The sequence below is a fragment of the Myotis daubentonii genome, chromosome 21, assembly GCF_963259705.1.
Source record: "Myotis daubentonii chromosome 21, mMyoDau2.1, whole genome shotgun sequence".
Classification (NCBI taxonomy): domain Eukaryota; kingdom Metazoa; phylum Chordata; class Mammalia; order Chiroptera; family Vespertilionidae; genus Myotis; species Myotis daubentonii.
The window spans coordinates 16,579,284-16,593,882 of NC_081860.1; the positions used below are offsets into that span (position 1 = coordinate 16,579,284).

General features: G+C 55.6%; 1 protein-coding gene across 1 annotated transcript in view; it reads right to left on the reverse strand.

Moving 5' to 3' along the window:
• The window catches only part of ADAMTS17 (ADAM metallopeptidase with thrombospondin type 1 motif 17), a 90,061-nt gene that overhangs the window by 61,676 nt on the left and 13,786 nt on the right, over positions 1-14,599 (reverse strand). The window contains exons 4-7 of the mRNA XM_059677915.1: positions 9,496-9,668; positions 5,538-5,621; positions 4,158-4,315; positions 1,771-1,814 (exon numbers count right to left, since the gene is read on the reverse strand). Of these exons, the coding sequence (XP_059533898.1) occupies positions 1,771-1,814; positions 4,158-4,315; positions 5,538-5,621; positions 9,496-9,668 (459 nt within the window). The remainder of the gene's footprint in view (positions 1-1,770; positions 1,815-4,157; positions 4,316-5,537; positions 5,622-9,495; positions 9,669-14,599) is intronic.

A 14,599-nucleotide genomic window follows, 5' to 3' on the forward strand; every position in this document is an offset into this window, starting at 1 on the left:
CTGCACCCGTCTGAGAACTGGACGGTCCAACAGCCCCAGTGAGAGGGCAGGGAAGCTTCTCAGGGCGGATGGGGTGGGGGGACGGGAGGACGTGGGACTCGGGGGGTTTCTCCGCCAACTGGAATACAGCACATCCTCACAGCTCAGGGCAGAGATGAGGGTTATGTACTCAGAAGAGAATAAGCAAAAGCCAGCTCTAAGTCATACGAGAGAAAACCATACAACCAGATGCACGTTGGTTGGACACGCTGGAGTTCCTGCATGTTCATTCATTCATTCATTCACTCACTCACTCATTCAATCATTCGTTTCTATTCAGTCACTCATTCAATCATTCGTTCAACAATTCAATCATTCATTCATTCCTAGTCATTGAATCATTCTCTCATCCATTCCATCAATCATTCATTCCTATTGAGTCATTCCTTCATTCAATCATTCATTCATTCACTCACTCATCCCGTCATCATTCATTCATCAGCAGTGGGGACTAAGTCTTCCAAGCCCTGGGCCAGGCACTGAGGGACACGACACACGGGTAAAGCCGGTGCCTGTGTAGTGCAGAGTCCTCTGAGGCACATGAGGCACCGGGGCCTCCATGGGGACAAGCCTAGTGAGCAGGAGGGTGGAGCAGAGACGGAAGAGCGGTGGCCGTCCACGCTGAGTCGTGGACACGGGGAAGGACAGCCCCCGCCTGGGCAGCCCTGTCAGTGGACAGAGGTCAGCATGGACTGGTCACCGACAGCCCCAGCCAGACTGAGACGGGTGTCAGCGGTCCCTCTATCAAGACCGATGTCACACTGAAAAGTCTCATTATGGACCACTGAGCCAAACCTGCCAGGGCAAGGATTATGACGATTTAACCAAAATCTCCGGCTTGTACGTGGCAAAGCCAGAGAGAGGGATGGAGATGAGACGCGACGAGGACTCCAAGGGAAGCCCGGGTTTTGAACATGTGAATTCCATCAGGGCATACACTGCCCAGGCCCAGCCTGTGTTCCTACAATGCTAAGCACAGCAGGTTTAGAAGTTCGCACTCGGCGGCGCCGTACTGTGACCCCCTCGGGAATAGAGGTTTGGGCGATCGCTGACCTCACTGAAACCCTCTAGGGTCCCTGTGAACCTCACAGTCTATTCCGATGCCCAAAGAATGGGTCAATCTGAAGGCTACGAGCAGCCAGGTACACCTGGGGAGGGGAGAGAGGAAATGGCGGGGGGAGGGCAGAGAGGAAATGGCGGGGGTGGGGGGCGGGGGAGGGGAGAAGGAGAAGGAAGAGGAGGGAGGGAGGGGAAGAAGGAAAATGTGTTTGTCCAGCAGCAAGGGCTGGTGGTAGCGTTGCTATCTGACCGGAAAGCAAAGCCTGCTGCCAGGGCTCACCCCGGTCACACCTCACCCAGGACGCACGGGGAAACCACCCGTGGGCACGAGAACAAACCAGTAAGCTCTGTCTCATGACAATCGCGTTAACTCAGGGGGGCCCCCCGACTCCGGCACTGGTGGCCGAGAGGCTCAGAGACAAATGCACCCCAAACACAGTCACCTCGGGGTCCCCCTGTGGTCCCCCCCCCCCGGCTTAACATTTCCTATCTTCCTTATTAACCCTCTGTCTGGACGCCTCCTGCCATAAGAACTGTCAACACTTTTCTGGAAAAATAAGCAGAATAAAGTCAAATGATCCATTTCTACAAGAAAAGAGGCGACGGAAAAGGCACGAAGTATCGAAGCGGATGTAGCGCCCCCTTCGATTATTATTTTAACCCGAAACTTACCGACGGTGTCGCACGGTTCGTCTTTGTGCACGCAGAAATCTGTCCTACAAAGAAAACGGAACACCAGTCAGGTGCATGCAGAACCGGGGTGGTGTGGGGGGAGGGGGCGGGGATAGGGGGGAGCACACACTTCCACGCTGAGAGTCATCCCACCCATCGCGACGTCACTGCTCTACTTGTCATGACTCTACGTTGAAGAGTCATGAACGGCAGGGCTTGCCCATAGCAGCTCATCTGCATTTCCCAGTGCAACCCCCACCTACCCACCCAGGACCCCCCTTTTCCCGCTAAACTCGTCCACACCGAACACTCGGTGGCTGGAGGGCCTCCTTCCAACAGCTGAAAGCATTTGGGGAGAAAACGCGTGCCAAGTCACGGGTCAGAAACAATTACTGGTCAATACGCTCAACCTACAGTGACTTCCCCGAGCGACTCTGCTCGGGCAGCCTCGGGGTTTAGATGCTGAAACCAGAAGGCACCCCAAAGCCATTCCTTTTCTTAAATGTATCTTTTTTTTTTTTAATTTCAAAGAGGAAGGGAGAGAGAGAGAGACATGGAAACATCCATGATGGGAGAGAATCATGGATCGGCTGCCCCCTGCACGCCCCCTCCTGGGGATCGAGCCCGCAACCCATGTGCCCTTGACTGGGAATTGAACCGTGACCTCCTGGTTCATAGGTCGATGCTCAACCCCTGAGCCACGTCGGCCAAAGTCATTCCTGAATATATTTCTTTAAAGCTCCCTGATCCCCCCAGGCATGTGGTGGTGGAAAAGAGAAAGAGTGAAGCTACTCAAAACCTGACCCCATCCCCATCCTGCAGGTACAGGGACTCATCCTAGCCTCTGGCTGCTCTTGGGGGGACGGAGGGCTCGGGGCGTGGCGGGGAGACAGTCACAGGTAACGCCGGGGGAGGAGTGGACGCCTGGGTCCCAGTCCTCTGTCCCAGCCCCCGACTCGGTCTCCTCGGGGGTGCTCTGGCGCCCAGCCCTGGCCGCAGCTGCTGACAACCCAGCTCCCGCCGCTCCTGCTCGGTGGCTCCTGCTGGCCATGATTTCATTTGTGCTCCCTTCCCCGCGGCTGGCCGTCTGCAGGTTTGGTGGGCGTCCAGGGGAACACAGGGCTCGGGCTCAGCCCATGAGGGACAGGGAGGGGGGACACAAAAGAGGAGAAACCTCGCCTGGGGCCCGGGACGCGGGACTGCGTGGCCCTGGCCGGATCACTCTGGGAGGAAGGAGCAGCTTCCCCGCGCAGCAGCGGCCTCACACCCAATTTCCGTGCGAAAACATCAGCCTGTTATTATCCCAACCCGGGGAATTGCAGCTCTCAGCCTCTAATTATTAAACAATGCCTCTCGGCCAAGTTGGCGGCCGCCCCCACTCTCACACCGCCTCCCCCGGCTGCTGGGAGGTCTTTAATTTCACATCTGCGAGGGCATGGAGGACTTGACGGGGCGGGCAGACACCAGTCCTGCAGGCCCAGCAGCCCCGCAGCAGTGGGCGGAGTCGGGATGGTGCGGGTAGCTCAGGAGGTGCCAGCACCAAAGGGAGAAGGAGAAGGCGGCCCCGGGCTGGCTGCAGGTCAGAGCCCTCGGTGGGCCTCAGCGGGCCCTGCCTGCGGCTGAAGAAAACTTGCCCTGGCCGGTGGCTCAGTGGTTAGAGTGACAGCCTGCACACCGAAGGGTATTGCGTTCGATTCCCGGTCAAGAGCGCGTACCTGGGCTGCAGGTTTGATCCCCAGCCCCAGTCAGGGTGTGTGCGGGAGGCAACCAATCGATGTGTCTCTCTCACATCGGTGTTTCTCTCTCTCTCTGCCCCCCACTCCCCGTCTGCCCTTCCACAGCCTCTAAAAATCAATGGAAAAATATCCTCAGGTAAGGATTACAAAAAAGAAAAAGAAACCTTGCTTTTCTGACCTCCAGTCTCCCCCTTCCCCAGCACCCCACTCAGGACGCCCCCGCGTGCAATCAGCACCCCAGCATGTGCTCAGGTGGAAAGGACATCCTTAAGCAGGTTTAATTGTGGTCGAACACATCGAACACGAAATTCAGCATCTGTACCATTATTTTTTTCTTGTTTTGTTACTCTTCAACGCAAGGATATTTTCCATTGATTTTTGGAGAGAGTGGACGGGAGGGGGAGAGAAAGAGAGAGAAACATCGATGTGAGAGAGACACCTTCTGTGTATCCGCTCACCCACTCATGGCCACGGGGGTCGCTTCCACACTTTTGCTGTGATGCCCACTGCCCGGATGAGGAAACTGAGGCTCGCACAGGTGGCCAACGGTCCGATGGCCAAGCCAGAATTCCTAGCCAACGGCCCTCTTCCCTCTCCCACGGGAAACGGCTTCCCCCAAGCACGTTTTGGGGTGCAGGCCGCCCACGTTACCTGGTCACGAACACGGCGGCATCCACAGGGGGCGTGTCGTCCTTGCCTCCGGGCACCTGGTTGTTGCCGAGGTACCGGGCGCCTCCGTACTCCTCGTTCTGCCAGTGGCAGAAGCTCTCCAGGGACCGCTCTCCGTGGTGGCCAATGGACAGCTTGGCCTGAAAGAAATCGGGGGGGGGGGCATTGAGAGAAGCCAAGGCCGCAGGGAAGCCGGCATTGGTGCTCAGACTGCAGTGTGAGGCGGACACGGCTGCCCGCTGGGTCGTCCGTTCCGGACACGCTTCCCCGAATACAAACCTAACGCTGGTGGGTGGACGCAGAGACGCAGACAGAGGCCACTGTGGGTCTGCGTATACGTTCCGATGGAGACTATGCTGTTTGTTTTTGGTTAATCCTCCCCTGAAGATATTTTTCCACTGATTTTTAGGAGAGTGGGAGGGAGGGGGAGAGACAGAGAGAGAAACGTCGATGTGAGAGACACACATCGATTGGTTGCCTCCCACACGTGCCCCAACCATGGCCGGGGATCGGGCCTGCCACCGAGGTACGTGCTCTTGACCGAAATCAAACCCGGGACCCTTCAGTCTGCAGGCCGACGCTCTATCCACCAAGCCCAACCGGCCAGGGCCAGCCTATGTTATTAAAGAAAAGTGTTCTTTGTCCGACTGGTGTGGCTCAGCGGCAGGAACCAAGAGGTTGCCGGTTCAATTCCTGGTCAGGGCACATGCCCAGGTTGCAGGCTCGATCCACAGCAGGGGGGCGTGCAGGAGGCAGCCGATCGGCGATGCTCCTCTCTCATCGATGTTTCTCTCTCCCTACCCCTCTCCCTTCCTCTTTCTCTCAAAAATCAATAAAAGGCATTGATCTCTGAGATCAATAAAAATACATTAAAAGTAAAAAAAGGACAAGTGCTCTTTTTGGTAAACTGAACAGCATGCGGCCACCAAGCATTGGCCCCTCCCCGTCACCCTCCCTGCCTGGCCGTGGGAGTGTCCCAGGGAAGCACTCGACCAAAACACCCGAGGGCGATGCCACCGTGACTCCAAATACGTGCTGAAGCTCAGGGAGAGTGACAGGAGGGCGGCCGTGGTGCCAGAGACCTCGCCGCCACCACCGTCTGCTCTGCTGAGACGTGCCGGGCAGAGGAGGGGGGGCGCTCAGGCCCCTGCTCAGGGTGCTGAGATTCTAAGCAGACGGCTGCACCCCCAGCTTCCAGGAACGGCATGTGTCCTCCTCTCCCCGGACATCCGGGTCCCTGGCCCCGGGCACCCTGATGCCACCGGCAGAGCCCGGGAGCCTGGATGAGCCAGACAACCCCCTGGGCTCCTACGGAGCTGCCAGAGCCGGTCCATTCCCTGTGTGCGGCGCTCAGGGACTCACAGGGCGCTGTCGCAGCAGCACGAGCTTGGTGACCTGGATGTTCACCTTGATCCCCAGGGTCTGGTGCTGGAACATATTGTAAACCTGTCAAGAGAGAAAAGGAAAGAAAGAGGTCAATCTAAGCATTTTTAAAAAAATATCATGGTATCCCGGATGGGATCCTAGAACGGAGAAGAGCTATTAGGTAAAAACTACGGAAATCGGAGCCAACGATGGGCTCTAGTGAATAATGGGACCAATACTGATCCTTTAGTTATAACCAACGCACTAATGTAAGATGCTAGTAACCGGTGAAACGTTATGGGAACCCTCTAGGCCAGCGGTTCTCAACCTGTGGGTCGCGACCCCTTTGGCGGTCGAACGACCCTTTCACAGGGGTCGCCTAAGGCCATCCTGCCTATCAGATATTTACAGGACGATTCATCACAGTAGCAACATGACAGTGATGAAGTAGCCACGAGAATAATGTTATGGTTGGGTCACAACAGGAGGAACTGTATTTAAAGGGCCAGAAGGTTGAGAACCACTGCTCTATGCGTTCCATTATTCTGTAAATCTAAAACATAAAATATAAACGAATAAACTATAAATTCATGTATTTATCCATCATAAAGTGTAAGTTCTATTAATTAAAAAACATATTAATTGAAAGGTAATGGTGAGTCCAGCTGGTGTTGCTCAGTGATTGACCTTCGACCTATGAACCAGGAGGTCATGGTTGATTCCTGGTCAGGGCCCATGCCCGGGTTTCAGGCTTGACCCCCAGTAGGGGGCGTGCAGGAGGCAGCCCATCCATGATTCTCTCTCATCATTGCTGTTTCTCTCTCTCTCTTTCCCTCTCCCTTCCTCTCTGAAATCAAGAAAAAAATATTTTTTAAAAAAACAAAAACCTTCTAGGCCGGTGAACAGCTCCTCCCCAGGGGCCCGTCACCTGCTTCTTCTCCGTCCCCGTCTGCCCCTCCCTGGCCGTGTCCCCACGTCGCCCAGCGGGACAGCGGCGGCGGGCCCGCCAGCTGGGCCCCCCCAGGCTGCCAAGGCAATGTGACAGCTGCAGCCGGGCTCTGACCACTCGCCAGGGCGCAGCCGGCGTTGGGCGCCCGAGACAGAATTTCCAGACGACGGGCGCGCTGTTCCCTGCCCGGCCAGGTGTCTCTCCAAACATCGCATGGACGCTGCCTCCAGACTTGTCCTGAGCAGGAATTTCCATGGGAAAAAACAGCCGGGAGACTCGGTTCCATGTCTCCGCGGGCCGCTGCTTTGTGTGTGGTGGCTGTTGTCCGATTTCCGTCTGGCGGACCGGCTGCCAGGACGGGCCTGCGCGTCGGCCCTGGACTCGGCTGGGCCTGTGGGAACGTGGGCAGCTCCCGCCAGGGGGCAGGCGCATTAGCTGTGGTCGGGCTCCCACACCTGCTCTCCTGAATGGGGCACGCCAGGGAGCAATGCCTGCCTACAGACCTTATTTTTAAACATACATTTTTTATTGATTTCAGAGAGAAAGGGAGAGGCAGAGAGAGAGAGAGAGAGAGAGAGAGAGAGAGAGAGAAATATCAATGATGAGAGAGAATCATGGATCGGCTGCCTCCTGCACACCCCCCTACTGGGCATCGAGCCTGTAACCCGGGCATGTGCCCCGACCGGGAATCGAACCGTGACCTCCTGGTTCACAGGTCGACGCTCAACCACTGAGCCACACCGGCCGGACCCAAGAGGGGTTTTCACAACAGCACCCCCTACACGTGTGAATCAGGGCCTCCCCAGGGGCATCTGGGGACTGAGAGTGACACTCTGCAATTAGGGTGCCATTCGGACCCCACACAGAAGGGGGTGTTTCCTCCCACAACGCCTCTCGTGGGGTCCCTGGAGCAGCAGCCCCAACATCACCTGGGGACTTGGAGCCCGGGCCAGGCCTATGGCTTGAGACGCTGGGCTGGGCACCGCGGCTGCATTTAACAAGCACCCCCTCCCCCCCAGGAGGCCGCAGGGTATGAGGACCAGGGGTGCTCACACACCGCGCTGGCCTCTCTGGTCGCCAGAGAGAGGCCGCTTATCCGTTCCGCCTGGTCACTGAGTAAAATTGATGTCATTTTCCCTCCGCGGGGAACCTGCCTGGAACGCGTCGGCGTCTCACTCTGCCGGTGGTTGTTAAGGAAGCTGAGAACAACTGACGCTCTGTCCAGGGGCCCATTTTCCAACGGGGCTGCCCAGACCCAGGCCTGCTGCTGTCAGCTCTCCGGCCCCAGCTACAATATCCCTGCTCCTGTGTCACCGCGCCCCGCCCCCAACTGCAGGAAAAGCAAGTTACTCGTGGAAAAAGACACTAGGCAACATTTGGAAAACCGTGGGAAGCCGAAAGCCGGGGACACAGCACCCCCTCTCTCTGCGCTTCCTGCTGGGGGACCCCCAGGATGGCTGGCAAGAGGCTTCTCCCTCTGCATGGACCTGAGCAGGTGAGTGGTTTGTTGGGGACACAGAGCTCGGAGCAGGACTCCACGTCCCTGGATAAGAGCCAGGCGGAGGGATCTTTTAAAACACAAAGCAGGCCCGGCAGCCTGGCTCAGTGGTTGAGCATCGACCTAGGAACCAGGAGGTGGAGGTTCGATTCCCGGTCGGGGCACATGCCCCGGGTTGCAGGCTCGATCCCCAGTGGGGGACACGCAGGAGGCAGCCGATCATTGATGTTTCTATTTCTCTCCCTGTCCCTTCCTCTCTGAAATCAATATTTTTTTAAAAAAAGAGAAATTATAAAAGAAACATAAAAATAGGAGCTTTGTCTTATGCCTACTTCAGTTGTTGTAATGAAGGTTTATTCCTGGCATTCGTGACCCGGACAATTTAAGAAGAAATAAATGAGATGAAATTATCCGCAGATGGAGGAGTCGGGAGCGGGGCCAGGCCCCCAGCCCGCTGTCTGGGTTTCCTCTGGGGGGACTAGAGGCCACAACCGGCCATTACCCAGCCCCCAGGGCGACCGGGTTTCGGCACAGGAAAGACAGATCCCTTCTCAGAAACCAGGGCCACGCAGCACGAGGAGTTAGCAAAAGCGATCCCACCGCTGGGCAAATCCCGAAAAGGAAACCGCGGCAGGGGCTCAGGCGGGTTATCTGCACTCCCACGTTCACCGCAGCCTCCTCCACAACCGCCTGAAGGTGGGAGCCACCTCAGGGTCCACGGGCGGGCGAGTGAATGAACAAATCGAGGTCCAAATGCACAAGGGAGTACCACTGGGTCTCAGGGAGGAAGGAGAGTCGGACACACGCTACCACATGGAGGAGCCTGGGGGACACTGTGCTCGTAAAAGAAGCCAGTCACAAAAGGCAACACAGACAGCGAGACTCCACGCATCGGGGGACCCCGGCTTCCAGCCAGGCTTCGCTGCGCACGGCAGGACCTGTTTTTGTTGTTGTTGTTTTTGTAGTTGTTGCTGTTGTTTAACATATTTGTATTGATTTCAGAGAGGAAGGGAGAGGGAGAGAGAGAAACATCCATGATGAGAGAGAATCATGGATCAGCTGCCTCCTGCACACCCCCTACTGGGGATGGAGCCTGCAACCTGGGCATGTGCCCTGACCGGGAATCGAACCGTGACCTCCTGGTTCGTAGGTCGGTGCTCAACCACTGAGCCACACCGGCCGGGCAGGATCTGTTTTGCATTAAATTTTGATCTCGGTTCCTCCTACTAGACGGGACTCCTCAGAGCAGGGAGAGCAGGGACAGGGCTCACTGGGCTCTTAATCCCGGGGGATGGGTCCCCCGCACAGCAAGGGTCCTGGATGGCTTCCAAAAGGAGTGGCGGGCAGGGCCCCCTCACCATGCAGACCCAGGCGGTCGAACAGCGCCATCCACCGTGGGCACACCCGCCAGCCCCCCAGGGATCACAGGCTGTGTGGGCCTGCCTCCCCCTGAACGGAGGAGGAGATGAGGATGCTGGCTGCCCGGGCGGGGACCCGCCAGGACTCACCATGTTCATGACGGTGAGGATGAACCGCTGTGCGGCCTCAGCCCCGTGGTACTGCACCATGTCGGCGTCGGCCACCACCAGGGTCTCCACTGTGTGCTCGTTGGTGAGCCGGATGGCGCTCCTCCGCTCCCGCCAGTCCGGCGACGGCCCGCCCTTCCCCGGCTTCTTCTTTTCTAGAAAGCAAGGAAGGCGTGAGTGCAGTCCTTGGCGGCGGCGCGATTCCCAACCCCGAGCACGGAGCAGGCCTCCACGGAGCCTCCCTGCGAGAGAGGACACGCTCCACCGGCCAGTGAGGGTCCGCACAGTCACAGGGGAGCCGGGGCCGCTCACCGGTGTGGGAGGGGGCTGAGCGAAGTCAGTGATGCGGCTCTAGCCAGGCTTTTTTTTTTTTTAAATATGTTTTTATTGATTTCAGAGAGGAAGAGAGAGAGAGAAATATCAGTGATGAGAGAGCATCATCGATGGGCTGCCCCCTGCACGCCCCCTACTGGGGACCGAGCTCACAACCCAGTTATGTGCCCTGACCGATCAGGAATCGAACTGGTAACCTCCCGGTTCCTAGGTGGATGCTCAACCACGGAGCCACGCAGGCCAGGCCCGAGATCATTTAAAAGCTGTCCCCTGCCTGGAAACGGTGTATTCCTCTGTCACACCCAGGTCGCCTGCCTTCGCTGAACAACAGAGATGGACTTTGCTAGGTCATCAGTTTCACTGCCTGGATGAGTAGACGCTGAGCCACGCCGGCTGGGCTCTAGGTGGCGGGCTGAAGTCTGCACACACACGCAGACTTACAGAAAGTTCTCAGGCCTCCCAAATTCTTCTCTGATCACTGTTTTTTTCCTTCAGCCAAAGCAAAGGGTCGGTTTGTAGAAAAACACCCTGTTTTCGCCTGGGAACGGTGGCTCCACGTGCTGGGAAGAGCTCCCAGCCAGGGGGAACTTTCCGGCAGCTGCAGAAACCCTGCATCCTTGAGGGAGAACGGCCTTCTCTTTTTCTTTTTTTCAAAAAGGAAAAAAAAAAAATTTTTTGCTCTCCAAGGATGAATTCTTTAAATAACTTTGCCCAAGGCCAAGTCGTTTTCATAAAAGGCATCTTTTGCATGTAAATTCCTTACAAAGAAAGGTGCAAAATGAGAGTTTTGTGATTGTTTTGTTTTTTGGGGTTTTTTTTGTGTGGGTTTTTTTTGTCTAGTTAAGATCCCAAATAAAGAACCGATCAATCTTGAAATCCAAAATCAGCGCTTGCCATCAATGATTCTCATCACTGATGTTTCTATCTCACTCTTTCTCCCTTCCTCTCTGAAATCAATAGAAATATTTTTTAAAATATATTTTATTGATTTTTTTACAGAGAGGAAGGGAGAGGGACAGAGAATCAGAAACATCGATCAGCTGCCTCCTGCACACTCCCCACTGGGTTTGTGCTCACAACCAAGGTACATGCTCTTGACCGGAATCGAACCCGGGGCCCTTGAGTCTGCAGACCGACGCTCTATCCATTGAGGCAAACCGGCCAGGGCAATAAAAATATTTTAAAAAAATCAGCACTCGCACTAGGCCGGAGGTATGACTCAGACCCCACCCTTGGGACTAGCAGGACCAGGGGCAGCAAAGCTGAGCTGGCTCCACCTGACCTTCCCACTCATGGTCATGGCCACAGAGGTACCCAGCAGCCAGGCACTGCTGCCTGTGGGGGAGGTGGAAAGAGAGCCCTTCAGCCAGCAAATACTGACTGAGAACCACTGTGTGCGAGGCACTGCCCCAGGACAGGGGACCATCTGGACCAGGGGTGGGGAACCTTTTTTCTGCCAAGAGCCATTTGAATGTTTATAACGTCCTTTGAGGGCCATACAAAAGGAGCCACTGAAAAATTAGCCTGCTAGCCCGGCCAGTGTGGCTCAATGGCTGAGTATCAACTTATGAACCAGGAGGTCACGGTTCGATTCCCGGTCAGGGCGCATGCCCAGGTTGCAGAGGCTCCATCCCCAGTAGGGGGCGTGCAGGAGGCCGCCGATCCATGAGTCTCTCTCATCATCGATGTTTCTCTCTCTCTCTCTCCCTTCCTCTCTGAAATCAATAAAAAACATATTGTAAAAAAAATTAGCCTGCTCTATTCAGTCAAACATTTAATGAAGTCACCCCTAATGCTTTGGCAGGGCCTGAAAAAATGAGTTCTCGGGCCTTATATGGCCTGCGGGTCCGACGTTCCCACGCCCGCCCCACCGTGAGCAGGCCCTGGTTCCTCCCGTGTCCCAGGTAGAAAGGTGGCTGATCTGCTCCTCCCACCTCCACCTCAGACCAACGAGAGAGATTTCTGAGCAATTCAGGTGGCAACAGGGCAGATCGAAGAGATCCTCCATTTCATTTCCATAAAGCAATAGAGACTCGACGGAAGGAAAAAATAAATTTCCAGGGGGGGGGAAAAACACCCCCAAAACTTAACCATACTTGAAGCCCAAGTTTTAGGAACGAGTGGAGCTAGTTATGCGTAGTCTGCTTTTCTGTGTTTTGCACGCCTTTGTCCGGTCAAGCACACGGTAGGCTGCTCTCGTGTGTTTCGTCTGGGCTAGAAACCCTTCCTTTTTTGGTATGCACAACAACTTTCCAGGGATAAAAGCATTTCAGAAAAACAGGCTGATGTATCTGCCAGATGCAAGCAACATCGTTTTTGACTCCTGGTTACATTTTGTTTGTTACCAGAACCTGCCCTCGTGGGAGTTCGCAGTTTCTAAAGCCGGTCACAGAAGCACCAGGCTTCTCTGTAGCGAAGGTCGGCTGGTCTTTCTGACGCGCGTGGCCTGCGTGGCTTTGACCCACGGGGAGTCACAAAAGATTTGGCAGGTTGCTCTGCACGGATGGAAATCTTTCCCCGAGAACCCTTTAGCTATAGATGCACAACTTTTGTTTTCAGAACAGATAATGCAATTTTACTGAAGTTAGAATAAGTCTTTAAGGAGGAAAGGAGTTTAAGTTTGTTCTGTGACAAATAATGTTCCCGTTTTTGGGACTGAAAGTAGAAGGCAATATGTGAATGTTTAAGTGCTAGATAACTTATGTATATAAAATACTGCAAGGAGCCCGGCCAGCGTGGCTCAGGGGTTGAGCGTCGACCTATGAACCGGGAGGTCACGGTTCAATTCCTGGTGAGGGCACCTGCCCGGGTTGTGGGGTCCATCCCCAGTGTGGGGCGTGCAGGAGGCAGCTGATCCATGATTCTCGTCATCACTGATGTTTCTGTCTCTCCCTCTCCCTTCCTCTCTGAGATCAATAAATACATTTTAAAAATATATATTTATAAAAGAACACCCGTGCTTTTTCTGTCGACGTTCAAGTGCAAAATCTCCGTCTTCATTACGGGGAAGGGCACCAGGGAGGGAAATGGAGGGAGATTGGGGGGGCAGGCATTTCCCTGGAGGGTATGAAAGGCGAACGCTCACATCACCACAACAGCCAAGACCACTGAGAAGCGGCCATCAATACAGAAAAGGGCAGTTTTTCAGACTCAGAGGCCAAGCCAAGCAGGCCCCTGACAGAAATTAATTGAGGGCCTTGGCCCCAGTGCGGCTCCAAACACTCAGCACTGAAATGTGGTTAAGCCGTGCCCCAAAGGGAACCAGCCCGCCGTCCAGATGTGGCTCAGAGGACCCCCTGCCCTCAGGGCAGAGCAGGCCTGACACCCAGACGCTCGGCCGGCCCCTGCCCACGGTCAGCCCCGCGCAAGGAAAGGCGCCCCCGAGTCAAAGCCAGGAGGTCCCCGACAGGCAAGGAAGGTTAGAGGACTCCGCAGAGCAGTCGGAAAAGCAGCAGTAACCGGCCTTGGCGGGGATGCCTTAGAGCAGCGGTTCTCAACCTGGGGGTCGCCACCCCTTTGGCGGTCGAACGACCCTTTCACAGGGGTCGCCTCAGACCATCCTGCAGATCAGAGATTTACATGGCGATTCATCACAGTAGCAACATGACAGTGATGAAGTAGCCACGAAAATCATTTTATGGTTGGGTCACCACATGAGGAACTGTATTTAAAAGGCCAGAAGGTTGAGAACCACTGCCTTAGAGTTTATCTTCTGGGAGAAAGTGGTACTTCTTTAAACATTGGCACCAAGAACACTTGCTATGTCTGCGAGGGCCAAGTCCAGGCTCCATTAAGAGTTCCTGAGCTATGGCCTCTGAGTTCTGTCTCTAAATAACACCTGTCTCACCCGGCCGGCGTGGCTCAATGCTTGAACGTCGACCTAGGAACCAGGAGGTCAGGGTTCGATTCCGATCAGGGCACAGGCCCAGGTTGCGGGCTTGATCCCTAGTAGGGGGCGTGCCGGAGGCAGCCGATCCAGGATTCTCTCTCATCATTGATGTTTCTCGCTCCCTCTCCCTTGCTTTCTGAAATCAATAAAAATGTCTTTTAAAATAATAATAACAATAAATAAATAAATAACGGCGTCTCCTGGGAGAGAAGCAAAGCCCCGTTTGGCCTCCCCGACCCGAGTGTCCCTGAGCAGGGGTGTGGCGACGATGCCCCTGGCGGGTGTGGGTGGGGTCTCCCGGTGTCCCCACCTGCGGGGGGGGGGGGGTGGGCTTTGGCCCTTCCCAGCAGGTTCCCACCATGAAGGCGGTTCCAATCCCTGCCCCATTGGGCGGGCTTTAGTTCACCGTCTAGCTCTGAGCCAACCCCCGAGACGCGGGACCTGATCCATGACTTGCTAATGGCCTGAGAAAGGTCTGGGCTGAAGGCAGAGTGTGCAACCCAATCCCCGTCGTGGCGAGCGAATTCCCCGTCTGGTCGGCAGGAGCCATCGCCCGCTGCCCTGGAGGGAGGCCTGCAGGGCGAACCACTGCCTTCGTGGCTGGAGGACGCCCAAGAACACTGGGCAGCAGATGTCCCGACGAGCCTTTTTTTTTTCCTCCTGGGCTTTTCCATGAGAAATGAGTGGACTGAGAAAGCCAGACCGTTTGTGGTGGAGAAAAAAAAAAAAAAGGCAACCCGAAAGGCATTGCTTAGAAAGAGCAAACCGGCGCTGCAAACAGGGTGTCTGCTCCCTTCTCTTCCTCGGCATGTGGGACCCTCTGGCCCGAGGCCTCCTGCTGGGAGGGAGGCGGGCAGGCTCCCC